General features: G+C 32.7%; 1 protein-coding gene across 1 annotated transcript in view; it reads left to right on the forward strand.

Annotated features, from left to right (window-relative positions):
• The window catches only part of LOC129218504 (uncharacterized), a 153,561-nt gene that overhangs the window by 103,071 nt on the left and 22,525 nt on the right, over positions 1 to 27,965 (forward strand). The window contains exon 2 of the mRNA XM_054852791.1: positions 6,869 to 7,105. Coding sequence (XP_054708766.1) covers positions 6,869 to 7,105 — 237 coding nt within the window. The remainder of the gene's footprint in view (positions 1 to 6,868; positions 7,106 to 27,965) is intronic.

A 27,965-nucleotide genomic window follows, 5' to 3' on the forward strand; every position in this document is an offset into this window, starting at 1 on the left:
ATGTACAAGGCAATGGTGGAAGGTTATGATTAGCCAACTCGAGATCTGCCGGTGCTTCATGTTCACTTGAATTTAATAATATTTTAGTTCTAAAAGTGAAGAACTTTTGCACATTTTGAAGAGAAAAGGGGAATTCTGTCCAATAATCATCCTTTCTTCACCCTATCTGTTGCTGGGTATCATCAGTATTGTCGGTGTCTGTTACTGGGGGTTGGACCTTTCTTCAAAATTGAGCAAGTAAAAATAGAATTAACTAATTCAGAGGATCCAGACGCAGTTAGATGAGATGGAGTTGCATGATAGAAAAATAGTTTTACAAGTCTAAATACATTAAAAGGCTCAGAAAATTGAGTAAACCCGAGAGCGATGTCATAAGCACCAGTAAGAGACATGTCTTAAGCATGTCTCTTACTGGTGCCGTTTCCCTAGATGTTTTACATTTACCCAAAAATATAATATGAAAAAAACTGATTATGTGTATAAAAATACAGTTAAAAAAAACTCATCAAATCAATGATCACGACAAGGGGCGTCCCGAACTTAAATTTTGGAATAGCGAAAATCCTCAATTGCCAAATGGAACTCCTAACATTGCCGAATCGTTAGAAAATATGTGCCGAATTATTATATTTTTGCCGAATCGTCGAAAAAAATTCGCCGAATAAGGAAATTTTTGGAAGGTCACAGTGACCTCCCGTGACCAACAATTGGGGCGCCCCTGATTGCAACTTCCATCACATCGGAAAGAGTTTTCTGTAGCCAATTGTCAAAAAGGGGTCACTTACAGTGAAAGAAAGTAAACACAACTGTTTTCTAGCCGACTACTAACTATGTAGTGTAACGAGTAGTACTGTAGTTTCCTCTCCCGATTCTTGTTTTCCCCAATAAATAGTTAATTTTAATAATTAAAATATAATTTTACTTCAAACAGGTACGCTTATGACGAATGCAAAGACACCACGATATTTGGTCGTTATAACTGAGAGTTCGCAAAAGGAGTTGTAAAAAAATCAAAAAATTCAAACAATTCTTGCTTCGTTTCTCCTTTTTAAAAATTTCTGTGCAGTAGTGTGGTTAGAAATGCCTTATTGTTTCTTTCTTGTGTTTGATTTTTAGAGGAGTACGCATGGCCCGAAAAACATCGTCATATTCATCCCTTGCTTCGAAAAGACTGGCATGTTTTTCTGCTTATCAAACACCATTGAGTATCTAAGGAAGTTCAGTGACAAATTTTTCGCATTTGCCGTACTTTCCGTTAATTTCATTATTGTTTTCATCTGCATTCTCTTAAATTTGAACGATTTTTCCCGGGTTGGAAAAAATTAGATTTTTTTTAAAAATATTTTTCTAAAGGAATAAAACAGTTTTTAAAAGAGTAGAATTCTATTACATCAACGCCATAGTTTTACATTTTAAACATATGAAAAATCAGTGGATTTTTGTTTTTAGCAATTTCATCCATTTTGTCCAATGTCGTCCACTTTCTCTTCAAATTCTTCCGTTCCCTGGACTTTTTTTGAAAAAGTGTACAAAATTGCAATTATGTTAAAGGCAAAAAATAAACGAAAAGTTTAATTTAAGTTAGAAACTAAAAATCTGCGTATTTTTCGTGTTAACAAAGTTTAAATTGAGGCAGATATACATAATTCTAGGGCAGCTTTTTACCTATATATATCATATTATATTTGCGTTGAATTTAAACAGTACGGTTTATCCTTTAACTATTCTTGCAAAATCAGTCTGTATTAGTTATTTTTTCTTGTTATGCAGTATAATCAATATTAATGTTCATGATCTTGCATTTTAAAACAATGGAAACAACCCTTGCCTCACAATGTGAAGTACTGTGCCATAAAATCCCGATTATCCGCGGGATAGATTATCCCCTAGTCAATTAACAATCAGGAACATGTATTTTCGCAGTAAAAGGCGAATACCAATGGCTGTTTTTTTGTCAAAAATTGTAAATTTAAACTGAGCTGTTTTTGTTTTGTTTATTTATTTTTTTTGTTTGTGCGTTCTTTATCGTATAGACATTTGTTATTTATTGATGGCTAAGTTATGTTGTGCAAAATTACAAAACCCTTTTGCTGTACTGTATACAGTGCTGGCCAAATTATTAGACTAATATTGCTTTAAAAGCAAATTCTTTATTGATTACATAACAATAGACACATTAACGAACAGTGAAATAATTATCTAATATTTAGTATGCATTCCCTTGTTCTTGGTGAGCATTTTAAGTCTTTTTGGCATACTTTTCACAAGGTTTACACCATTTCTTCACTTTTTAAAAAAGGAGGTAAAAAATTCTTTATACTCACCAATACATATACTCACATACACATACTTACTAATTACCTAAAACTAACTTTAAATATAACAGAACACACTAATAAAAAGAACTAGTGAACTGTTTAAGCTGATTGAGGTTATGTTCCTGGTAGGTAGATAAACAAAGAACATAAACAAAGCAGACAATGCTGCCACCTGCAAACATTAAATTATGCTAAAATAACGTAATAATCAGTGTACAGTATGTACTGTACTTTAACAGTAAAATAAATAGTATTATAGTACAAATAGTGTACAAAAAAAAAACTCTTTAGTCTAATAATTTGGCCAGCACTGTATATTTTCACTGTTTGAAGAAAGTATACATCAATACAGCTAAGTTTTTGAAGGACAATTTGTACCTCGTTTGTCCCTCATTTTATCCTTTTTGCGGTTTATCCGCTATTTTTATAAGCCGTGCCACTCAAATCCGATGATCATCGGGAGTTAAATGTATTATATGACAAGGTTTTTGAGTTAGAATTTATTTATCTCACCAATTTTTGTATTCCATTTTAAAGGACCATGCGCAAATAGATCAACATTTTGATAGTATGACTAGCATCAGATTTTTAAACTTCAATGAAAGAAATATACGTGTTTTTGGGCAAAATAAAAGCGGATCTAGTAAAGAGCATTATCAAATAACAGCTAACAGCTGTTTCAGCAGCTGAATATGTAGAGTTGTGCTGATAATGAAACTCCATCGTAGCCTTGAAACAGCTGTTTTTTCGAATTATCTGATTAGTTCCTATCCATTAATGTTTATTCATTCGGTTTTTAGCATAAAGAAGTGACATGTTTTTAAAAATATGCCTCAGTGAGAATTCAAAACCAGCAGTTTATAATAGCAACATATTTTCTTTCCAATTTTGATGTACATAATTACATTTTTGGCTTCTCAAACGCATTCGAAAAAAAAAAAGACTTTTAATAAGGATATAGTCCTACAAAATTTTAAATTGTTTATACACAGGGGCGTGCATGAGAAGAGGAGGGGGAGGAACACCTCTTGACCCGGGCCCGAGCTTGAAGGGGGCCCGAGAATTTTTAAAATGAAGGGTGAAATATTATATATGTAGGGACGTAGGGGTAAACAATATGGAGGGGGATGCGTAAGAGTCATTTGGGACGTGCCCAAAAATTTCTGTGCACGCCTCGGTTTGTACATTTTTTTTACAAATGCATGCAAAAAAAAAAAAAAAAGGTTATAATACAATCCTACAGAATATTTTGTGCAGTCACTCAGGGTAACCTTGGTCACAAATTTATCTTGTTTACAGCACCACTCATTTGTCAATACTGCTCTTGTAACCGTTCAGATGAAACTGGAAGAAGACCATCCCATATTATTGAATAGTTATCAAAAATTTGGAAATAATAGCTGAAAACCACCCTAAAAATAAATTTTAACGTTATTCTGCCACTCAGGGTAGTTTTGAATCAAATGATAATGTGACGTAAAATACATTATTTTAAATAAAAGTGATGCAACTTTTCGAACCACAGAAATAATTTTCTAAATGTTTATTTTGTGAAATAGAATATCGGTAATTGATGCTAAATTTGCCGAAAGAGTGTAGCTTCGGCATTCTATTTTTTTTTTTTTTTTTGAAGTCAAACATACCAAGAAATATGAAGAGTTGCTAAGTTAACCCACACGGTTCTAAACTACTCTGAAATTACTGTGGGTTAATTTCCTGAGCCCAAATATTGTAGACTAACGACTATATCTCTAGGGTCGTTGTATCAATACAACGTGGCATTTCGAATTTAAAAGCAAAAAAGGAGCTTAACTTTGCTAATCACATGCAGACTGACGTAACTTATATTTATATATACTCCTCCATAGAATAGTAAAAAGTTTTCTTATACCCACCCCCCAGTACCCCCGCAATAGTAATACCGGTCTAACTCTAGAAAAATCAACCCCTACTTGGTTAACCTGAATTTTTATATCGAACCTTAACTAGTGTTTTTAAGCAACTTTTCTTACATCCGTGGTTTCGCCAAAAGCACCGACGATATAATCATTTTTTGCTACAGAATATTACCTAAAGTTTCATGTTGAACAAAGCTGCTAAAATGTTTGGCAAGTCCCGTGCGAAAAAGACATTAATCTGGCACTTAGTGTTCAAGAATTACAGAATCATAAATTTCTATTACTACAAAATAATGTGTCATGTAGTCGTTATGCTACCTCAGATAGTACAATAAAAGATTATGAAACAAGAAAATACAGAGGGCATTGTTTTTAGAAATGTAAATGTAAATGAGACATACGTTGCATTCTAAGAAATACTGATGAAATAAAAATCACGTTGAAAACGCTAAATGAATGCAACCATTGCTTCTGCTTAAACTATCGAAGTAATGTCCTCGTTTTATTTCAGTTAAAAATGCCTTTTTCTCATCATAAACTATTCCTCCTTCCTTGAGGATAATGATTACCTGTTTCCTAATACCTCAGAACAATGACTCTTTGAATCACTTACAGAGCATTGAAAGAAAAATCATATCGGTGAATGAAAAAGGTTTAGCCATAACTCGCTTTCTTTCTTCTTCCTGAAGCAAACATGAGGCATTCTGAATGAAACTATGCTAAGCTTGAAACTAGTAACTTCATATTTCTCTTCGGGGGAATTCAGAGGTTTAGCATTTGGTTTTTCAGCTTATGTGGAGATTTCTGTGTAGCCTTGTTTTGTGGCTTGTAAAAACAAGAAAATAGGGACGTCAAAAGTTACATTTAATATAAGTATTTTTAATAGCCTTAATGTTAAAATTGAATATTTTTACAATTTTTTGAGCAATAATATACAGGTTAAAAAATCCTTTCTCTACATTTTCGGCAGCGGTTTTTGTAGAGATAAAATTAATGGCTCTTTTTACTCGTTAATTGAAAATCCTTTTGCAATGATTGTAGCTAACTCTTTATGATTTTTTACCTAAATATTTTGCTTTCGAGTATTCCTTCTACTTTAAAATGAAGATGTAATTATAAGTTTATTAGGATGGAATTTAAAACCATCTCTTTGACTTCTCTTAATCATCGTGGTCGCGTATTTAAAAAAAAAACTTTAAAATTGCAAATTTATTGAATTGCACACACAGTTAACTCTCTATTTAACCAGAAAAAAGGGGGACCACGAAAAATCGTCCTTAAGTAGATTGCGTCCTTAAATAGTACGCTTTTAACACTACAGTAGAGCATCTGGGACCGTGAAAAGTCTTTAAATAGAGAAAGTCGTTAAATAGAGCGTCGTTAAACAGAGAGCCATCTGTATATCTTAAGAACAACTGTTAATATAATTATTCATATTTATATTTTCCAATTCCATAGTTAGGTATGCCATTTAAAAATAAATGTCAGAGCAGGAAGGATGTCAAGAATTGAAAGTACTGAAAAAGACAAAAATATCTTGATTAGAATCTGTAGTCAAAGAAAATCTATATTTAAACAAAATATTTTCTCATCAGTCTTTTTATTAATACTTACAAAGAAGTTCCCTCCCTAATTTCTCTTTTTTATGTCGTCATTTGTTCATCAGCAAGAATTACCGCATTCTACATTTCATAAAGGTTGCCATTGTTAATAAACTCAGAAATGTGCATGTCCTAGGAAAGATTTTAACTTTTCATTTTAGTGAATAATTATAACCAGAATCAATATCATTCAAGATATTACTTTACATTATTTAAGATGTCCGATTTGCTCCCCATCATTTTTCAAGTTCTATTCCTCTACATTATTTAAACTGACCCGTCTACACCATTAAAGCAGTGCTGACTACAAACTTTGCCAGGAATATAAATAATTTTCATTGAAGGGACATGTAATCTTATTTGTCGTTCCAAACAGCCATCGAAGGAAAAGTATGAATTCATACTTTTCCATTCATACTGTCGACAGGGACAATTTTGCATTCATGCAAAATTGTTGAGATTTTAAAATGACTATTTGTACCTCTGTGATTTATCAAACTCAATCATTTGTAGTACTTTGTCTTCGCATCTATTCAGCGTATACAAACGAACATAACACAGAAAACGGCTTCAACGGATTATTTATTTATAATTAATAGTTATGCATACTCAAAAGAGTTCTTTCGAATGCGTAGAAGCAAAAGAAAAAAAAAAAACAGAAAAAGCAAACAATAAGGGTTTAAAATATTATTTTTTGATATTTACTCACAGTTCTTACTACCGCTTGATATAAAATTTCATAATAATATAGTGTGGCCCTAATTAGTTGGGCTATGACCTTGCACAAAGTAAACCTCTTTTTTGGGTAACGCTACAAAAGTTGAGTTGAGTTGTCATACTTTCGGAGAAGTTTTGCAAACGTATTTCAACTCAAATCCGTGCCAACAACGTGTCCGTTTTTCATTGAACTCCCTCGAAAGGGGTAAACATTGTCAAGGTCATAGCTCAACTTTCCAGACCCTAACTATACCTTACTTCCGAACTATACCTTATGTTTGCATCAAACAAAAATTATATTTACACTGAAAATAACTGTTTGTTTTTCTTGCAGAGAAATTATGACCAAGAAGAAATGGGTCGGATAGTCTTTTACACAACGTCTATGGGCATCGTCCGAACTACCTACGAACGATGTCGAAAAGTTCGAAAAATTTTAGAGACTCTGATGGTAAAGTTCGAAGAAAGGGATGTGTTTATGAACAGAGGATTTCAACAAGAAGTCAGAGAGAGGTTGGGCATAACTCGAGTCATCGTGCCCCAAGTTTTTGTTGAAGGCAGACACTTAGGGGTGAGTGATGTTAAGATAACTTTGATTTTTTGAAAAACAGATTACGCAATTTAAAAGTATCGAATATCTGTTAAAAACTAAAGAAAGATTAGAAATGCTTTAATGCTTTTGTTAATCACTGTTAGAGAATAAAACCCCTTAAAAAATAACCAAATAGTACTAAAATGAGACAGTTAATAACGAAGCTCTTTCTGTGATTCACAGTTTTAACTATTAGATGAATATGTAAAGTCCAAAGCCTGGTAAATGTTGAGATTAGCTGGTAAATACGAACATTCACAACCAAAAACATCGACGAAAGGCCGAATATTTTTGATGAATCACCGGTGGAAGTCGACTTTCCACGATTTCGGTCTTTACCGGTAACATATATTGTAATGCATGTATGGAATGGACAGAAAATGAATAATTAATTTAGGCTTGTTTGCTCTCCCTTATACAGTAGTCTCGAGAATTCGGCACTCGGTAACCTGACCGAATCTAGAAAATTGGGTGACATTGTGGCAGGACAAAAATCTTTTGCAAACATATTCCCGATAACCCGGCATTTTCGGAAACTCTACCATTTCTCGCGATCAAAAAATAATCTCAGGCGTAGGATACATTTAAACAAATTCATGGAAGGCTTGATGTAAATTTAAACACCCTTTTTAGTGTTTAGTTTTCGTTATAAGTGAAAATGCTAGATTTCAAAGCATTTGATCTATTTTCAAAGTATCATTGTGAAAAGCCATGTCTTTCGGTACTAATGTTTTTCAAGCGCTTAGTTGAGTCCAAGATACATGCAACCATTTTGGATACTTTGAAACCGAACTTCTTGTTCATTTAGGCTCTAAATTATCTTAATTTCCACCCTTAGTATCTTTTACTAATGTAGTTTTCTGTTTGTATTTACCTATTTAATTAATTAATAATTTTAAAAAATCTGAGCATTTCAGATTTGACTTAATAATTTATTCGAAGCATTTGATACATCTTGAAGGTAGCACCGTTAAAAGTCCTCTTTTTTGGTGTTAATGTTTTTTAAGCCCTTAGTTCAGTCCAAGATGCATCACACAACTATTATGAATGCTTTAAAACCGAATTTCTGGCACAATTAGGCTTAAAATTGTCATAATTTTTACCCATGTTATCTTTTTTTAACGGAGTTTTCTGTTTGTACTTATCCATTTAATTAATTTTTTTGAAACATTTAGGATATGATAAAAAAATTGATTTTATAGCATCTGATATATATTGAGAATAGCAGCTAATTTTTATGTATAAGTTCGTCTGGCTTCGAGGGAGTTCGAGGCGAAACTTTATGAATTCTCCAAGTGTTTCAAATACCGTAAAAAGTGGTGACCGACACAATTTTCCTCAAATAATTGTTGCTCGAGTAATTAATTGGACAATTAACGAGTTTCCAAATGGTGCTTTTTTAGGTTAAGCTTATGTATTTGTTTCTGCATTATCCGTCCTTTCAACTATCCCTTCCTATTAGAAGCGATTTTTCGCCACAATACTTTCACAATCGACGGTATAACCTAAAATCAAAAACTAGTTCTTTGGGAGAAAAAATATAAATTTATGAGAAATCGTACCATTGCTGTGGCCCCAAACTTTTTTTTTCAGACATTTTAACGATTTTAAAACAGTAATTGACTTAGTTAACATTAATAAGGATAATGATAGGGGAGATTTTATGATGAATGCTGTTATTAATGTTAATGAAAACTAAAATATAACCATTTATTTTTGGAAAAAAAGTTGTAAGTCTGAAGAAGCAGCATTGTCAAACCTTTTTCGTAAACGGTCATCATTTAATGTTAAGGGCATGTCCATGAAACTCTAGGGACATCACAGTAAAAAAAAACTTCGTTGTATCAGTATTTTTTTCTTTCATATGAGATAAAAAAAAGACTGTATTTAAAAAAAACTATGACAAAAATTTATAAACACATTTTTTGTAAGTTTTATAGGCAAAATTTGATGACACTACTCAGCGCCCATATGTCATTGCATAAGCAATTGTAAAAGTTAATGTTTTTTTTTCACTTAGGAAATTAATTGCTGTGTCTACAATGTTATTTTTTTTATTGAAATGTGGTTCATATAGGAAGATATTAGACCAACAAAGAAACTTTAAACTGTTATGATTGTATTGTACCAATTGTTTTTAAACTAGGCTTTATAATAATGTAACATCAGTCACAAATTTGTATAAAAGTCTGTATTGCTTAATCAAAAACTAACTGAAATTTATAAAAAGTCATATTATCTTCATTTATGATGACATCTTTAATATTAATCCCTTAAATATCTAGAAATAATTGAATTTAATTTTACAAAACTCATTTAAAATATGTAACATCAGTCACATTTAAGTTTTCGTCAATAAACCTCAAATTGCACTGACTGCAGCAGAAAGGCAAAAAAAAAAAAAAAAAGATGCGATATAAATTAAGAAATAAAGGAAAACAGGAAAATTACAAAAATTACAACAAAGTAAAAGCTAAAAAGAGCGGATGATCTATACATATAATAAAACAAGATGTTTGTGTGTGTGTGTGTGTGTGTGTGTGTTTGTGGCGCGCATCCTGGGAAAACGGTAAGGCCTAGAAAGATGAAATTTGGTACACAGGTGCAGTTTTTGCTGAAAATGTGCACCTCGGGCTTCGATTTTTGATATTTTAATTAGAAAATAATTTATTTAATGTTTTATGTTATTTTTAGCACTTTTTAGTACTTTTGACCTCACAGATCCCGAACCAAACGCGCCAGACGGATATTTTTTGTACTATTGTGTAGGAAATTTAATTTTAAATATGATGAATGAAAAAATTTTGAAGATAGAGCAATTTTTGTATTTTTTATAGATTTTTGAAAAAACCTTTATTTTACATTTTTTTCTGGGTTTAGTTTTTTTCAAAACCTATCCTGCGACAAGTATTGAACCCTCAATTCTAAAATTTTAGTGGGTAATAGTAAAAACATTCCGCCCCCTTCAGAAGAAAAAAGTTTTAAAAAATACGCAATAATTTTTTTTTAACAATTTTTTTAATGGCAGAACATAACGCGAGCTGTTTGCTTGCCGGCTGAGTTCCGAGCTTACCTCATCACGTGATCCAACTAAAATCGTTTGCCTTCTCTTCACCTTTTTTTTTTTTTTGCAAGCGCTACTTTTGAACACTACGGGGAACATAGAGCCTCTATTTTTGAGGGCTATTTTGATTAAATAAAAAAAGCCCGCGATTTTTTGCATGATCTTTGTTTCTGTTACGAATTGGCGGTTAGGTTAGGTAGATACAGAGATAGATAGAGGTTGAGTGGACAAAAAATGCTTTTGTTTTCGAATTAATACTTATATAAATAAAAAAAGATTGTACTGTCAGGAGGTAGATATGCGCAGATCGTATAGATTGATAGATAGACAAATATAGAGTTCGATATAGCAGATGGACAGCAAGAAAGAGGCATGCCCGTCATTTAAGGAATTTCAACGGGGTGTCAGTGCCCCCCCCCCCCACACACAACATGACTTTGAAAAAAACAATGCTTTCACATAAAAGTGGAAGTGCTTTTTGTTATTTTTCGACAAAATTTGCATGAAGAGTACGTCGTTTGTATCTCCCCCTCCTTTAAAAATATTCCAAACGACGGAACTGAAGATAGATCTAGAAAATATTTTATTCAAACTGCTAATGATATACATATAGATTGATTGATACCGCCATGAAATTTGTTTAAGCAGCCGCCGAAGGCGGCAACATCGGTGTAAAAAGGCGAATGATAATATAGAGAAAAAAGAGAAAAACATTGATTAATACCGTCGCTAAATTGTCTAAGCAGCCGCCGAAGGCGGCAACTCTGGCGCAAAAAGGCGAATGGCGTAAAAAGGCGGACCAGCTGGTCGCCGCAGGCGGCTAGTAAAAAATAAATAAAATAATTTAAAAAAATCGAGCATAATTACCAAAGTTAGTTCAGAATAAAATTGAAAAGAGAAATTAGGTGAAGAAGTAGAACAAGTGTAAAATAGTGAAACCTGGGTAAGATCTCTTAGTCATTCAAAGTGCAGTTTGTTATATCTTCACAAAAGAAAACTGCTGCTGTAAATATTTTTCCGGCATGAAATTTGATAACCAGATACTCATAGTTCTTCATGTGTTACATTTGAATAAAAGTGCTACATCATCGATACGGAAATATTTCTAAATATCACAGCCTCGTGCAAATTTCAGAGCTATCACCACCCGACTTGCAGTCATGTTATAAAAAGTTATATTTGAGTAATATATATATATATATTTAAATTCAGAAGCTGTAGTAGGTGTTTAGCAATAACCCGTTTTTTTACAATAAAGTAGGAAATCACTTCCAGCGGAACATTTTCCAAAATTGTTGCAATTGGAGAAGGGATTCTTGAAGAATGTGACAAACAATTGTATCACGAGAAGTTAGATGCATCGAAATTGAAAACTTGGAGTATTTAGTAACTGTCTAAATTCAAGCAGTAAAACATTGGAAATAGCTTGTCAATGTGGATGAAATTTATTATTCGCATGAGAAAGGAATAAAATATTTAGCGCATTAGATGTAGGAAAGGCAAGAGGACTTTTTATTTTATGAAATACATCAAAAATATAACTTTTAAAACTTTATGAATTTACTTTTCTAGTATTTTAAGTACAATTTTACAATTTTAAGTGCTAATTTTATTTTCAAAGAGAAATAATTTGTAATTGCAGCAATTTATTGTAAATGTTACATCAGTCACAAAAACTTTGTATTATCAGTCATGGGCGTTAAATAGTTTTTATACTTTTAGTTTTTAAATTTTTTTCAATAAAACAAAATGTTTTCATCAAATTTAAAATCTCTATTTTAAGGGGAAGAAATCTGTTTAGATTTTACGTTATTAGTTTGAAGAGCATTTCTAATTATATATAAGTCACTTTTCTCAATGTCTCTCCTGCGTAACATCAGTCACGTTTTTTTATTCCCCTTAATTTCATACGAATTTTTTTTTTTCCTAGAGTCTGAAAACAAGTGTAGGGGCAGTGATGAAACATATCACGATATTTTAGATCAATTTCAGAAGAAACAAAATTAAATTTCAAGACAGTGATGAATTTATAAGCTAAAAATAGAGTCAACTTGTAACGCTAGTCACCGTGGACTGACCCTAAACTTAATTAAAATTGTTTTATCATCATGACTGACGCTTAGTTATAATGATGTAAATTTAATCTACTCATATTATGATTGGTTATTTACATATGGTTAAAACAAGATAGGGCACGCCAAAAAAAAAGAAAATGCTTAAATTTTCACATCCACAAAAGCAAAAAAAAAGCAGCTTTTTATCATTGACTATCTCATTAAAAAAAAAAAAAAAAACTTTTTTTAAGTATACTTTGCAACCAGTGTTGAACTTTAAAATATGTTTCAATATCTATTACCATTTATTCGCGCACAAACTTCACTTCCCCAACATGCAGGAGAAAGGAATATTTTTTCATTTAAAAGACACATAAAAGTTCAAAAAAAGCGAGTTTGCTCTGATTACGCAAGGAAACAAATTACAACACGTCTTAGTAGTTATATTTTAGCAAGAACTATGAATAAAAGAAAAATCTATAAAGCGTTGCTCTTATGAAAAGTGCTTATGAATTGGGATTCGAAACAGCTCAATGGAGTGTACGCAAAACTATTATAGAAATAACAAATGCAACCCTATTAGTTACATGCTTACAGTGCTTACATCACGTGTAATATACAAAAACATGTGTTTACGATTGTGGAACATTCTGCACTGCTGTTTATTGTACTAGACGTAATGAAATTCACATTTCTAAATAATGTATAAGAAGTATTTTATAGAACCGTAAACACACTCAATAATAGATGTAAGATGGCGCTTTTAACTTACAAATTGCATGAAACTATTTTGCAATCTGTTAGTTTTAAGCATTATAACTAAATAAGTTTTTTTTTTTTTATTTTACGGAACCAAAAAAAAAAAAAAAAAAAAAAACAAATCTTACATGGCACAGATGCGTTTTTTTTTAAATATTTTTATGTTATTAAGTATTGGTTTCTCTCTCGGAAAGATTGAAAAAAAAATAGCACAAAGATATTTTGAATGTATTGGAGATGGGAACGGTTAGGGAAAAAAACGGAAATTTTAGGAAAAACCCCAGTTTTTTCCGAAAAGGTTTATTTCCACTTGCGGGTGGTTTATCTTCCCATGATTTTTTTTTTGTTTATATATATTTTTTTTATGATCAGTATCCCACATGAGAACGCTAACTTTGAAAACGCAAGCTGTAAGATGATTGAATTTCCTTTGCATTGAAGTATTATATGCTACTTTCCTTAGTAAAACTGAAAATGTATAACACAGGACAGAATTATATCAATAACATCGATTAATTTAAATGTTTAAGTTACATTTTAATATAGATTCCTTAAGTGTGTGTGTATATATTTGTGTTATGCAGTTCATAACTTTTTATTAGAGAAAAAAAATGCAAAAATCTTGCAGTTTAAAAAAAGAAAATCTACCAAAAAATTGATTTAGTATTTTTTAAAAATCATACTTTGTTCAAAAATAACTGCGGAATGATGATTGGATTTAATTGGCTATTTTTCGTGTTTTGAACTTGGAAATCTACTGGCAGTAAGAAAATAGAAGGGCTTTTTTAATAGTAAAGTTTTATGCATATTTCAAAAAAGGAAAAATAATACAGACTATACATTTTTTAAATTGTTAGCATTTTTTAAGTGTTATAAAAACAAACTGTTTAGCTACATTTTAATTAGTAAAAGTTCAATTTTTTCATTTTTTCCTACTTTTCCAAAAAAAAAAAAAAAAAAAAAACCCGATTTCCCCCCCCCCCACGGCTTCAAAATTTTAGGAGTTTTTACGTCTCTAATATTTATTTTTTGATAATATTGACATTTTAAACAGTTATTCGCCCTATGAAACTAAATTGTGCTAAATCTTCGTGCTTAAAAATGAGAAACTAAAAATGCACTAATTTTACGGAAGCAATTATAAAGAGGATATTTAAAATTTCATGCTACATGATCATGACGTTCAGCGTATTAATAGGGGAAACTAGGGAGGTTTGACCCACTTTTTACAAAGTTTTTTTTTTTGAAAAAAGTTTCCATATGAAATATTTATCGTTCACTTTTTTTTTCGAGAGAAAATATATCTCAGCAACTTTTTGCATTTTTTAATTTAAACTAAAAATAATTTTTTTATAAGCAATTTTTCAAGAGTGTCCAAAGTAGGTCAAACCTCCCCACTTGAGGGAGGTTTGACCAACGGAGGTTAAAAGTTATAAAATCGATACCGAAATGTTCATATGTCTGATTTACTACTATTATATGGTACAAGCAACAATTATATAAGAAGAAACTCCATAAATTTATTTAATGACATGACAATATTTCACGTTTCTACTCACTGTCTGAACACAAGTGTAATCTTCGTTTTATTGTTTGCTTTTAAAAAATATTTTTACACATTTTCTTACTCGTTTTCATATTATGCATTTTTTTTATCTCGCCTTTGACAGGGGTGTTTGTCAAAATTCTAAATGTGATCCGTTTTCTACTTCCTTTGATTTTTCTGGGCCCTGCTTTGGCAAATGCTCGCAGCTCTTCCGGTGTTACGAGTTGTGAATTGGACTAATAAGGGCCTGTATGGGTTGAATATCTTAGTAGTTATATTAAACAAAGTAGAAAAGGGAGCAAGTTTCAGTTGCGTTAAGTTTGATTAGAATTATTCACAAACAGGAAGTGTTTCAAATGACTATTATCTATGCTATGTAAAGTGACTTTAATTACAAGTTAAGAGCAACATTTATTTCATTTGAACTAAACACAATCTTACTTAAAACAAATAAAATAAAATACATTGTTTTAAAAATGTTACACCATCAAATGAAATTAAATGGGGAAGTTTGACCCTGGTCAAAACTCCCGTAACTAACGTGGGTGAAACCTCCCTTAATAGCCATTTTAGAAAATACAATAAAAAACGAATTAAAATCTATTGGTCGAATTTTAAAAGTAAGTGAACAGACTTTCAGCATATTAATCAAAGTTTATAAATAATGCAACTTACTTCTGTAAAAGTGAATGGCAAATCGCACAAAGGAGATGAACTTGCAAAGAAAAATTTTACTTTTTTGAGTGATAAAGCTATCACACGCGATTTATTCGTATTTGTACTTCAAATTGGCTAAAAATAGAAACAGCTTTTGATTGGACTTAATATCATTCTGCCCTCCGGTGCTCATCAGTTAAATATGTGTTTAAATATAAAAATGATAGGGTGGGTCAAACATCCCGTGCGGTCAAACCTCCCCATATCCCCTATGCGATGAAAGTGAAACAAAACCTGTGACATCTTCACGGAAAGCGATATGTGATTTATAAAAAGAACACCATGTTCTCCCTAGCATTTTAATTACCCTTTTCCGATTTGTAGGATGCTTCTTGCTTTACAGCGTTCTGAGTTTAATATGCGATTATGTTACACATTCGAAAGCAAAAACTCCATTTTTTTTTGTATTGCCTATGGACATGTTTCTCTTTAAACGTACAATTTTCTCACCGCAAAGCGTATCAATCATCTCAATAATCCAGTTCAAAAGGAGAAAAAGAAAATAATTATAAAAAAAAAAGGAAATTTGATCAACAGATAGGTTTGAAGAGGAAGATCCTACAATGATTTGGAATGTAGGTAGTAAGCCTGGAGGCTTTCAAGGCCATTCGCCTTTTTACTGCCGTTGATAGGCAGCAGCGGTAGTCGACCTTGCAATGGTGACTGACAGGACAACATTTCATTCCGAGGAGGAGTTTATATGCTTGGCCTTTTACCAGTATAAGAAGCAAAAATATCTCAGAAACTTGCATTGCTATTTCCTGTATCTTATGCGAAAGGAGCTACAATTTTGTCTGGTCACTATTATTTACAGTTGTTTGCTATTAAAATGCAATGGCCTTTGGCTTCAATATGTTTTTTTTCTGACATGATGGGAAAAGTACTTCGACAAAATATCTTGTTTATCCTTCAGGATCTCTATTTTAAGCAATTATTACTACCATGCCTATTATTGTCATGAACACGATTGTTTAATTACTGCTAGTAGGGTAATTGTTCTTAATTGAATGCACTATGTAGTGAATTTAAAAAAAGTGCTGCAGTATTGTATTCTTTTCGGTAGTGGTTGCTATGTGCAAAGTTGTTGTTTGTGACTAAATTCAGTATCCCAGCGTAGTGTTTTATAGCAATTTCTATAGTTATTTTACTTTTGAAAAATTGCTATGGTTAATTCTTATTGCCAATATGATCCTTATTTAAGCAGCAAAATACATTTTATCGTCAGTATTCAATTTAAATAACTGCAGTTAAGATAATAAGGGGCAAGTTTACAGTTTGTCTATTGCGGCAACCCGAAGGGGTGATGATCATATGACCGTTATGTGTAGGACCCATCGGCCAGCGGGCTGGTGCGCCCTCCCGCCTGTGCACCCTTGCGCCCTCGAACCAGTGCGTCTTTGTTTTTTTTTACCCTCGAGCCTGCGCATACTTTGGGAGTTAAGGTTGGCGCCTTCTTGGGGGGACCCAGCCCCCCCCCCCCCCCGTGCCCGTGTTTCTCCCTTTTGTTGTTTTCGCAAAGCGACAATTCCTATAATTACACACTGAAACTGTGAAACACTGAAACCGTGGCTTTCCTTCTGAACTAATTTCGATATCTTCAAATCTAATGAATGAAAATTTAAACCTATTTGTGCTGATCATATTTCCGCAAATACTTATTCTTGTTCTTGTAAAATTGCAGATTTTTGTCGAATAATATTTCGAGTAAAAACATTTCTTGACGAAAAAAAAAATCAGTAGTAATTAATATTGATTAGTACTTAACCGTAATTCAAAACTGAAATACTTTTGGCGGTCTCGTTTATCTTAAGTCATTTTCAATAAAAGTAATGGAACTGATACATTGTATCTGAGGAGTTTTTTTTTTTTTTAATGCGATTTCAGATTCCTAATAAGTTTTTTTAGGAAAAATTAGCTATATAATGCAATTGTTAGAAATTTTCTTTTCCTAAAATATGGAAAATGAGAAATTAAAAGTCTGCCATTATTTTTTTTACAAAATATATATTTGTTGTGACTGAGGCTAAAAGCTACGCTTCCTTAAAAATAAAATTTGTTAATATACAGGATATGATTTCGCTGACAACTAATGTACGGAAAAACATTTGTTTAAATTAAACAAGTCATGCAAACACATGATTAAAAAAAAACAATGCGTTACATGTTTAGTTTAATTTGGTTTGAGTTACCTCTCATCTCACTTAAACGTAGCTATTCTTGACTCACGTATCGTAAACCTTGTATTGAAGTCGTTTTTTTTAAACTAATTTAATCTAATTATAATTAACGAAGTAGCTTAATAATAACTTCTGACAAAATTTCTCAATATTTATTTCTTGTCATGAATTTTTATAAAATCAGTAATTGAAGTATTTTTCTCACTTACCGCAAATGGCTTTCCGACTAAAATTGGTCTCGAGAAAAATACCATTAGGCTCAAAGTATTGAATTCCGTTTACTAAAGATTGTTATTATGGTAACATTCAAAGATTCATTAAAAGGTGGAACAGTGGTCGAAAGAAATTACTAAAGCAGTTCGACAAGATTGCAGAAACAAGTAATGGTCTATCCCCTGAGGTTGTTATTCTTTTCAACCCTTAGCTGATCAACTTTGTGCCTCTTTACCTTTTCAGAAATGGTTTCAGATTCTATTCTTCTCATTTGGAAAACTACAAGATTATAAGCATCACTCATTTTGTTCTATGTGTTTTAAGTAGAATATGTTAGAAAAAGGCTCGACTCCAATGGAAATATTTCTACTTGTTATTCAAGTTAAATTTTTTAAAGCTTGAAAGAAATCTACGTATATTTTATTAAGTTAGTTACTGCTTTCGGATTTTAGACGCAAACAGAAACATTATTCTTCTTTAGGTTTGAAAGTACATACTTCTTAGTTCCTATACCTAACGCTCAAATGTGCCATTTTCAATATCGATTACCAGATATCGTTTTTTAAGCCTTTAAAATACAGAATACCCCTATGCACTTTTCTTACGCGTACGTTTTATAAGTACTTTCAATCATTGGTTTTACTTGTACAATTATTTTTGTATACTTTGAGCATTAATATAGTGCTGCTATTTTTTCATTTTTTTTTCGAGAATTGAGAACATTTTGGGTAGAAAATCCAGTTTTGTGAGTACTCTGCATGAGCCACAATTAAAAAAAAAAGTTTAATGGGTTTGCGGCATCGCGTATACACCGCCGCAAAAGGTAGTTTTTATCTCATCATTTAGATTCTTTTTCATACCTCAATTTCATCACCAGACTTAGTATGGCCTTCAAGGGCTCTTGCGCTATTAAAAGTAAATAAACCGAACCGTACTTTCATTCTATAACATTTACATACTTCAGATTTTAAACACGGAAAATCAGTGCCGTATCTGCCCAAGCATAGGTTGTGCTCCCAGCCAGTCTTGACATCAAGTCTTACGGTCTCATAAAATATGCGTCAGCTGGTGCTAAAACGTTATTAAAGTTCACTCATTCGAGAAGAAAAGGACTAGGGAGAAAGTTCAAATACGGATATTGTTCCCCGGCAGCTGGGGATCCTTTGAAATGTGCAAATGAAGTAGGAATATGCAATAATATTTTGATGAATAATTGTTTTTTTTTCTAAATTCATTTTTAAATGGCACGTATGCGTTTGAATGGAATAATTTATGTTAAAATTCATTACAATAATATGGTCTTGAAAACGTTAGTACTTTTAAGAGGAAAAATACTATTGAAACCAGTAAGAGAGGGTATTTTAACTCTTTTGATGAAATTTTAGCACGACCTCTGCCACACTTTATCCGCATTTTGAATGAATTAATTTGATACCGTTTGTAGATTCACTAAATCTTTGCTTGTTTATGCAAAAGAGAAATATTTTGTGTTCATAAGTATATTTCTAATGTTAAAAAAAGTATGTACAGTCGGACTCCGATTTAACGAATCCCAATTTAACGAATTTCGTGATTTACCGAATTTTTATTTTTTCCCCGACTAAAATGAAAGAAAAAACATCTATTTAACGAATAATAAACCCCGAATTAACGAATCATTTCAACAGCCAAAAAAAAATTTTTTTTGTCAATTTGAGTTAGGAAATTTTGTGTTGTTTTCCAAATTACATATCCATACTGCCTGAAGTAGAAAAACACTTTTATTAGAATCTACAATTTTTGACGGGTGAGGGGGGAGCCAATGAATAGTGATTCTGATGCAGAAACCGAAAATGAAACTCCCATTAAAACTTGCTTTTTCAAATGCTTTACATGGCCTGGAAACTCTAAAAATATATCTCATGCGATGCAGCAGGCTGTATTGAGACAGCAGTTCCTTCTCTTCATAAAGTCGAAAGAGAATTATTTCCAGTCAAGTATCAAAAAAACAAATCCAGTCAAATATATCTCATGCGATGCAGCAGGCTGTATTGAGACAGCAGTTCCTTCTCTTCATAAAGTCGAAAGAGAATTATTTCCAGTCAAGTATCAAAAAAACTGTCAAAATCTATTACTTAGTACTTTAAAATTTAAAACTAAGGAGTGAGTAATAATTCGTAGAATGCTGAACAAAAAGTGTACACTTTCTTCTTTTGGATATTTATGCGCAATTTCTTATTAGGGCTTATAGATAAAGTAAGTGCAATTTTTTTTCACAACCCAATATAATATCCTCGATTTAAAGTATAAAAGTTTCGGTCCCGATGAATTTGTTAAATCGGGGTCCGACTGTATATTATTTTTTATACTGTATATTTAGACTGTATCACCGTAAATGCGTCGGAACACTTTTATCTTTGCAGAACAGATTTAATGGTAGGGGAAGGTCGTTTAGTATCGGACAAGGGCTGCTTTTTAATTCCGCCGCCAAGGGCAGTACGTACTGGGTCAATATAGTGTGCCGTATTGGGGAAGAAAGCCACAGACGCCATATTGTTTCAAATCAACCGTTCGTTCTGGTGTGGAAAGCTAGTTGTTCGTTTGTTGAGAGAATTGCAGTGCACGAACTTAACTTCTAGGGCATATATTTACACATAGAGTAAGTTATATTGTTTTATTGTTATACCTTTAGACTGATAGTATATTAATCTAAGTATTATGAGCTATAAAAGTATCTAGCTTAAGTAATAACCTAGTGGTGGTTAAACAACTGTAGCTTTACAGTCGGGTTGTATCGGACAAAGTTACTGGCACCAAAATAAAATACAGACGTTGTTTTTCTTTGTCCAACAGGTTGAAATGGAAAAATCACGACATAAATGGGATGAGAAACAAATATGAAAGAAGCCATTGAAAAAGTTGAACTTGTTGGAAAAAGTTTTAAAATTTAGCAGAGGAGGAAAAAAGATTGAGAGAAGAGAAACGCCAAAAAAAAAAAAAAGAGAGAGAAAGGGGAAAAACGCAAACCAAAGAAACAAAAAATAATTCAACCTAAAATGAAAAACAAAGAAATCACGAAAAGAAAGTTAAAGTATGATGATGAGCCGCAGGAAAACGAAGAGCTGACTCACTGCATAATTTGTAATGAGACATTTGAAGAAGATAGGATCCAATGCCAAACGTGTAAGGGTTGGGCGCATGGAAAATGTACTGAGCTACAACCGGACAGTCTTTACTACACATGTGATTTGTGTTCCAAAGTTTAAAATGAATTTGTTTCAGTTAGGCCTAAACCAACCATAGGCTATATTTTTAAACTTTTATAGAAAAGTATTACTTATTTTCATTTTTAGACTTGTATACTATTCTAAGTAACCAACTACTTGGTTCGTTTCATTTTTTTGCACATTAAAATGTTATTTCTGAACTATTTTTTATTTCAACATTTAAATGTTTTGTCCTATACAACCCTCCAAAATTTAAAATTGGCCAAAAATAGAGTTTGAAAAAATTTGTTTAAAAAATACGACTTTATGTTTTTTTTTTTAACCAAAGTTTACAATTTATGTTAGGTAACTTAGTACAGCATAATTTAATGTAAAAACTAATTCTTTACAAATAAAACAAAAAGTATTATGATTGAAATGGCTTAGGTGTCCGATACTACCCGACCTTCCCCTATATTATTAGGCTCAACGAAGTAAATTTCAAAACTTTCCCTACACATCAAATGTCATGCTGCAATGCTTCATAAATCGATATCCTAAGTTCAAACACTGTTTTTTATTAAGCATATGTTAAACTGTCTACAAATTGCATTTACATCTGATATACTCATTTTGTTGCATTTATATTAGAAATATAATGTAGAGAAATAAAAATAGAATCTAGTAGGAAAAAAAGGAAAAACTAAATAGTAAAACAACATAAATAACTACATAAGTTCAAATTGTAATAACTAAATAAACAATGCGAGTGCTACAACTACTGCTTGATAACAGTATTCTTCACATACGGTTTTTCATCATTTCATTCGCGATTTGAAGAAGAATAAAATACAGGAATATTCCTTATTCTAATGATAAGCTGGTTTACGTTTTCCCTTCGAATTGATGTCAAGGCTGTTTTAATACGCGCGCATAAAATACCTTTTCTCCAAAAGATTTCCTGTTCATCGCGCTTGAATAAAATTATAACCTTGAAACAATCCTCTGACCTTTCGCAAGAAGTATCATCATTTAGATCCAGTATTTTTATTGAAGTGATTTTCTTATTGGATTAATAATCTTGAATGTAATTTTAAATCAAATAACCGATGAGGCATTCACTTAACATTTATAACAGTGCCTTAAAATCAATTATGTTATACCGAGAATCAGGAAGTTGGATTTCGTAAAATTTATCAGCAAATCAGGAAGTTACAGATTGCAAAATTCATTTATGATCCTTATTCATCAACTTGCCGTATGGGATGTGTTTTTTTTTTGTAAAGCACATTTATGATTGTAATTTATTAAATCATTGATATGTTTTGTAACTTTTGTGTACGCATACACGCAGGAATAGTTGAAAACAGAAAATAACTTTGAGCATTGAAATTTTTATAGAAAAACTCTGACTGATAGTGAACTTGTTTCCGTGGGAAATGAATTATTATTAAGTAGACGCTAACAAAATAGACGTAACTACCAAATGTAATTCAATTACTTATGTAAAAGCCTTCATACTTGATTGTACCTAATCAATGGAGTATCAATACAAATTATGAACAAATATTGGTATTTATTAAAATTGACCGAGCTTTTGGTGGAGAGACAAATAAGATAAAAAACATTATACAGATACAGTTCGTGGACGGTGTGGTCGGATTAGGCGCAGATACGGAACCGAAATTGCTCTATGTAAACACAAAGCTAAAATTCTAAATATTAACTTTTTAATATTATTAAAAACATGCTCATCAAAAAACCTTGATCAACAAGAAATTCGTTGTTATTCCAGGTTTACCTTAATAATAACAGTGTCTATAACAGAACTTCTGTCTTCTAGATCAATACATGAGCAGAAACAATCAGGTACTTTTTTTTTAAATCGAGCAAGGAGTATACAGCTCGAAACCTTCAGACGTAAACAACAAGCTTTAGTTGCAACCTTTTCTTTTTATTAAGTCAAAATTCTGATGACCTATAAAATGTCGAAGTTGAGTCGTATGTTTAACATATTTTACTTGAATTGAAGACCGAATCATCAGTTTATATTTAAATGTTAACACCTTCCGTAATTTTTAATGCAGTTTTAATGTAAACAGAAAAAAAAAATAGACGAAGCGAAAGTGTGTACGTCCCCTATAAAAATCCCAAGCTTTCAGCGGATATTTGCCAAATTTGCCTTTGATGCTCAGAAACTCATATAGGTTTTTTTCAGAATTTTTAAAAACTCTAAAAAGGTGTGAATTTAAATTTTGAGTCATAAAATTGCTCTTTTCTACACGTCGACGGAAAACTTTACACTACCTGTTTTCTTCTTTTATTAAGGCTTGATCATACGTCACTTGACACAAATTTTATTTTCGAGGCAGCCCGTGAAACGCCGGTTGACGCAGCTTGTGTAATAGGGTGGTTCAAAAATACATGTAAAAAAAGTTTCTCCTAGATAACAGGTTACCCCTCAATATTTTTAGACTTGTGGATAGTGATATACAGGAATAATATTAGCTTCCAATTTCAATTGAAAAAAGGTGCTTAACCCCCTCTTCTAAACTTCCTAAGTTAGGGGGAGGGGGGTTAAAAGTACATTAAACTGTAAAAACAATGCTATATATTATCATATACACTAGTAATTTGCATATACATTGCAATAAAATAATAATTTACAAAAAAAAAACAGGTGGGGAAATTAAACGTTTCTAAATTTGTGGCATTTTCTATGCTACGGCTAATGATAAATTAAGGGGTCACTGAGCACCCTCTTAAAATTTGAGTAAGAAGTTAAACGTTTTACAGTATAATACTATTAGTAAGAGTAAAAAAAATAGGGGGTGTCCTGGGCTCTAGCTGAAAAAAAGTTTTTTTGAACCATCCTATTGTGTAATCTAAAGTAGAGCTCATTTTGAGATCTCTCACGAAGAGGAAATTTTTACTCAATATTGTCACGTGAAATATAAGCAATATATTTATAAAAAATCCGAGCTCAATTACTGGGTGTCCAGGAAAAATGCAAACCGCCAGTATTCAGAGAAGAAAAAAATAACGGCGGGACTCATCTTTCTCTGATTACCTTGTAGCAAACTGATATCTAGCCCGTAAAAAGCTGTGAGAGGGTGATAAGAAAGGGTCGACAAATGCTGTGAGAACACCGATGTTAAGGATTTTCACTGAGACGACCTTATCATAAAACCGTGCTCTGCATAAAAATGTAACCCATTTAAATATCTTTTTACATTTTTTCTTTTTGTTTTGCATCTGTTTAAAGAAAAAGTGATCCAGAAAGCAAATAGTTCAACCTTCTATGCGGAAATAAACTCAAGGTTGAATTCTTTTGATACTTTTCTTCATCGTGAGTAAAAGGGTATGTGACGGTTAAAAATATCTCGATAATTAGAAGTAGCTGGTCAGGCAGCTTTCTTTAAAGCGAATGAAATAATTAGCAATAATAACGCAGCTATATATTTTTCCTGCGTTTTGGTAATTTATAACTCTTGATTTTTGCACGAATGAATCATTTCTATATATATATATATATATATATATATATATATATATATATATATATATATATATATATATATATATATATATATATATATATATATATATATATATTGTTACAAATTCTGTAAATAGTAATTATTGTAGTAACGTAACCTGTAAATAGTTTCCCGTAATGAATATACTACCCCTATACATTCGGCTAAAGTATACGATCCCCCTATTTCTTTTTTGTTCATTGATAAAATTTGATAACGGTCTACGCATTTCGAGAAGCATTTCGAATCTTGTGGAATATTTGAGAGCTCTCTTTTCGGTGGGAATATAAGCCGTTACGCTGGGTAAAAAGTTAGTTTCGATTGAGAATTCGAACTGAGAGTGTATTAGCTCTGTTTATTGCGCTGTGTTGTTTTTCGTATTTGGAAGTAAATACGTGTGTAACCGTTGAGTTTACGGTGTTGAGTGATATTTGTTTAATTGCTGATGATTAATTTAGCAGTTGTTAACGATTTCTTCTGTACATAGTGTAAATAAAGCTCCTGTGTTTTTATCAAGAACTGTAACGTCCTTTCAAGAAAGTTGGAAGTCGCGCCGGATCCGTTACAATTGGCGCCCAACGTGGGGCTTCTTCTGGATTTTCTTGGAGTAAGTGTGACTTTGGACATTTTTTTCGTAAAGACTGTTTGAATTTAAAGACTTTGTTTGTATGGTGATTACTCGCGCAATGGATGATCAATTAAAACAACTTCTGGAAGCAATTAATGCTGTGAAAAGTGACTTGATTAAAAATTTGGCGGCTAATCAAGAACAATTAAAAATGATATGGCGGCTAATCAAGACCAATTAAAAAATGAATTAACTGCAAGTTTTACGGCAAATCAAGAACAATTGAAAAGTGATTTAACGGTGCTGAAAAATGACCTAGCTTCTAACCAAGAGGAAATTAAAAATGACCTTACTTCGGTAAAGACTGTAATGGAAAATAAATTTAATGAGATAGAGCATCGAGTTGATGCTTTTGATGAAAAATTTGAAACAATAGAAAACCGTATCGCAACAGTTGAAAATCATGTGGATGAGAAAATTAAAAACATGGAAAGGATATTGGCGACCGCGGAAAGCAGCTCTGTACAGTTTGGCGTTCCCGCATCGGTTGCCTGACCGTCCATTAAACTTGCCACATTTGATGATAAAACTTCGTGGCAGGTTTTCAAAACTCAATTCATGATAGTGGCGGAAGCGAACGGATGGGACTCTGCTACCAAGGCCTGCCATCTTGCAGCATCCCTGAGAGGTGACACAGCGGACATTCTTCAGACCGTTCCGGACGGCCAACGCCTGGATTTCGCCGCCCTCACATCTGCGTTGGAGCTTCGCTTCGGTGAGAAGTGCCAGAAAGATTTCAGCCGACTCCAGTTAAAGTACCTTTTCCAGAAAACCGGGGAAACCCCGCAAGAGCTTGCGGAGGATATCGAGAGACTGTCTCATCTTGCTTTTTGCGACTGCCCTGCGGATGTTCCAGACAACCTGGCACTCAACTACTACATCGACGGGGTTCGAGATCCGGAAATCCAGAAAGCTCTACGGATGGCGGATGTCAAAGACCTGAATTCTGCTGTTGTGTATGCGATAAAGTTGGAGGCCGCCCAGCAAACAACCCGCAAGGATCGCCATTCAATCCGCGGTGTGAAAACTGATGAGCTTGATCCGGTTTCGTCACGTTTTGCTGAACTTGAAAAGCAAATAAAAGAAATTGCAGCAACCCTCAAAAGGATTTCGGCTCCCAAGGACCAAAATCGACAACCACTTAAGTGCTGGAAATGCGGCGGCGAGGGTCACGTACGAAGAAACTGTGAAGCTCGCCAAGAAACCAGAGGGAAGAGCACCTCTCCCTCTCATAGACCAAGAGCTGAGCCCCCAAAACACGATTTATCTCTTTTATGGCTTGTGACCGGTTAAAATAGTAAAAAATGCAATGAAAAAACTTTGGCTCTAATGCCCCCCACTAATTTTGGGTCACACGGCTGCGTGGGTGGATGAAAGGTCAAAAAAAAAAGAAAAATATAAAAGTGATGAGTTAAATGGCTAAAAATTATATAATAACATTAAATTAATAAGAAAAAACACGTAGTAAATTTCACCCCCAGCTATGTTGGGGCAAACCTGGTGCCCCCCAGGGGTAAAGTATCGATTATTAAACTAAAAAAAAATGATCACTTTCGTGGGGGGGGGGGAATTTTACAGGGCTCTTAATTAAATGTATGCTCTGTAAAATTCCCTCCACGAAAGTGATCATTTATTTTTAATTTAATCAATCGATAATCCACCCCTGGGGGGGCACCACGTTGTAAAACCGCGCACCGCGTAGCAACCCCCTCCATAGGTGTGTGTGTGATTCATTATTTTGAGTTGAAGTTTCATTATTTTGATTGCCAAAAAAAATCCCCCCCCCCCAGTAACTATGGGTCAATTTGTCAAAAAAAATTTTTTTGTTCCTCTTTATTTAGTCCAAGTCGAGTATTATTCGAACTTACGCATGACTGTTTAAGTTGCAAAAAAACCCCAGTTTGAACGTTTATTCGTTAAAAAAAAACTCGTAGCAATTCCCCCCCCCCACACACACACCTATGGAGGGGGTTGCTACGCGGTGCGCGGTTTTACAACGTGGTGCCCCCCCAGGGGTGGATTATCGATTGATTAAATTAAAAATAAATGATCACTTTCGTGGAGGGAATTTTACAGAGCATACATTTAATTGTTTTAATTTCAAAAAGAAAAAAAAATCTCTCCCCCTCCCCTTCAAGTAACTATGGATCAATTTGTCAATTTTTTTTTTTTTTTTTTTTTGTTCCTCTTTATTTGGTCCGAGTCGAGTACTATTTGAACTTTAGCCTGACCGCTTAAATTGCAAAAAACAAAGCTTAGATGTTTATTCGTTAAAAAAAACTCGTAGCAAATTCCTCCCATCTATTTGTGGGGGGGGGGGGGGGAATTGCTACGCGATGCGCGGTTTTACAATGTGGTGCCCCCCCCCCCCAGGATTGAATTATCGATCGATTAAATAAAAAACAAATAACTGTCGTGAAGGAATTTCAGAGTATACATTTAATTGTTTTAATTGCAAAAAAAAAAAAAAAATCTCCCCCTACCCCAGTAATTATGAGTTTATTTCATAAACAAAAGTGATTTAATGTTAAAATTGCAATAACGATTTTTTTTACTTGTAAATTTTAATGCGTTAATCCGATGCGTTAAAAGAATTTTTAAAATAATAATTTGGTAATTCATATAGATTTATTTACCTTCATCATATTGGTTGTGATAGTGTCTATCTAGTTTGATAAAAATGTTCCTACAATCTCGATGATATGCTTCTGTTAAGAACTCGGAAAAATCTAAATCACGGAATCTCAGTTTTCAGTGTTTTCGAATCTTTGAAACTTTTATTCCTTCAAATAAAGTTTCTGTCAAGACATTCAATCTTTTATCTAATGGCTGGCTACACTTAAAATTACCCTTTAAAACACTCATAATATAAAAACATCAAAATTTATTTTTGAAAAAAGGATTTTTTTACGTTTTCAGTTAAGGATGCGGTACAGCGTGCTCCGAAAAGAAAAACC

This window comes from Uloborus diversus, chromosome 3 (genome assembly GCF_026930045.1).
Source record: "Uloborus diversus isolate 005 chromosome 3, Udiv.v.3.1, whole genome shotgun sequence".
Lineage (NCBI taxonomy): Eukaryota > Metazoa > Arthropoda > Arachnida > Araneae > Uloboridae > Uloborus > Uloborus diversus.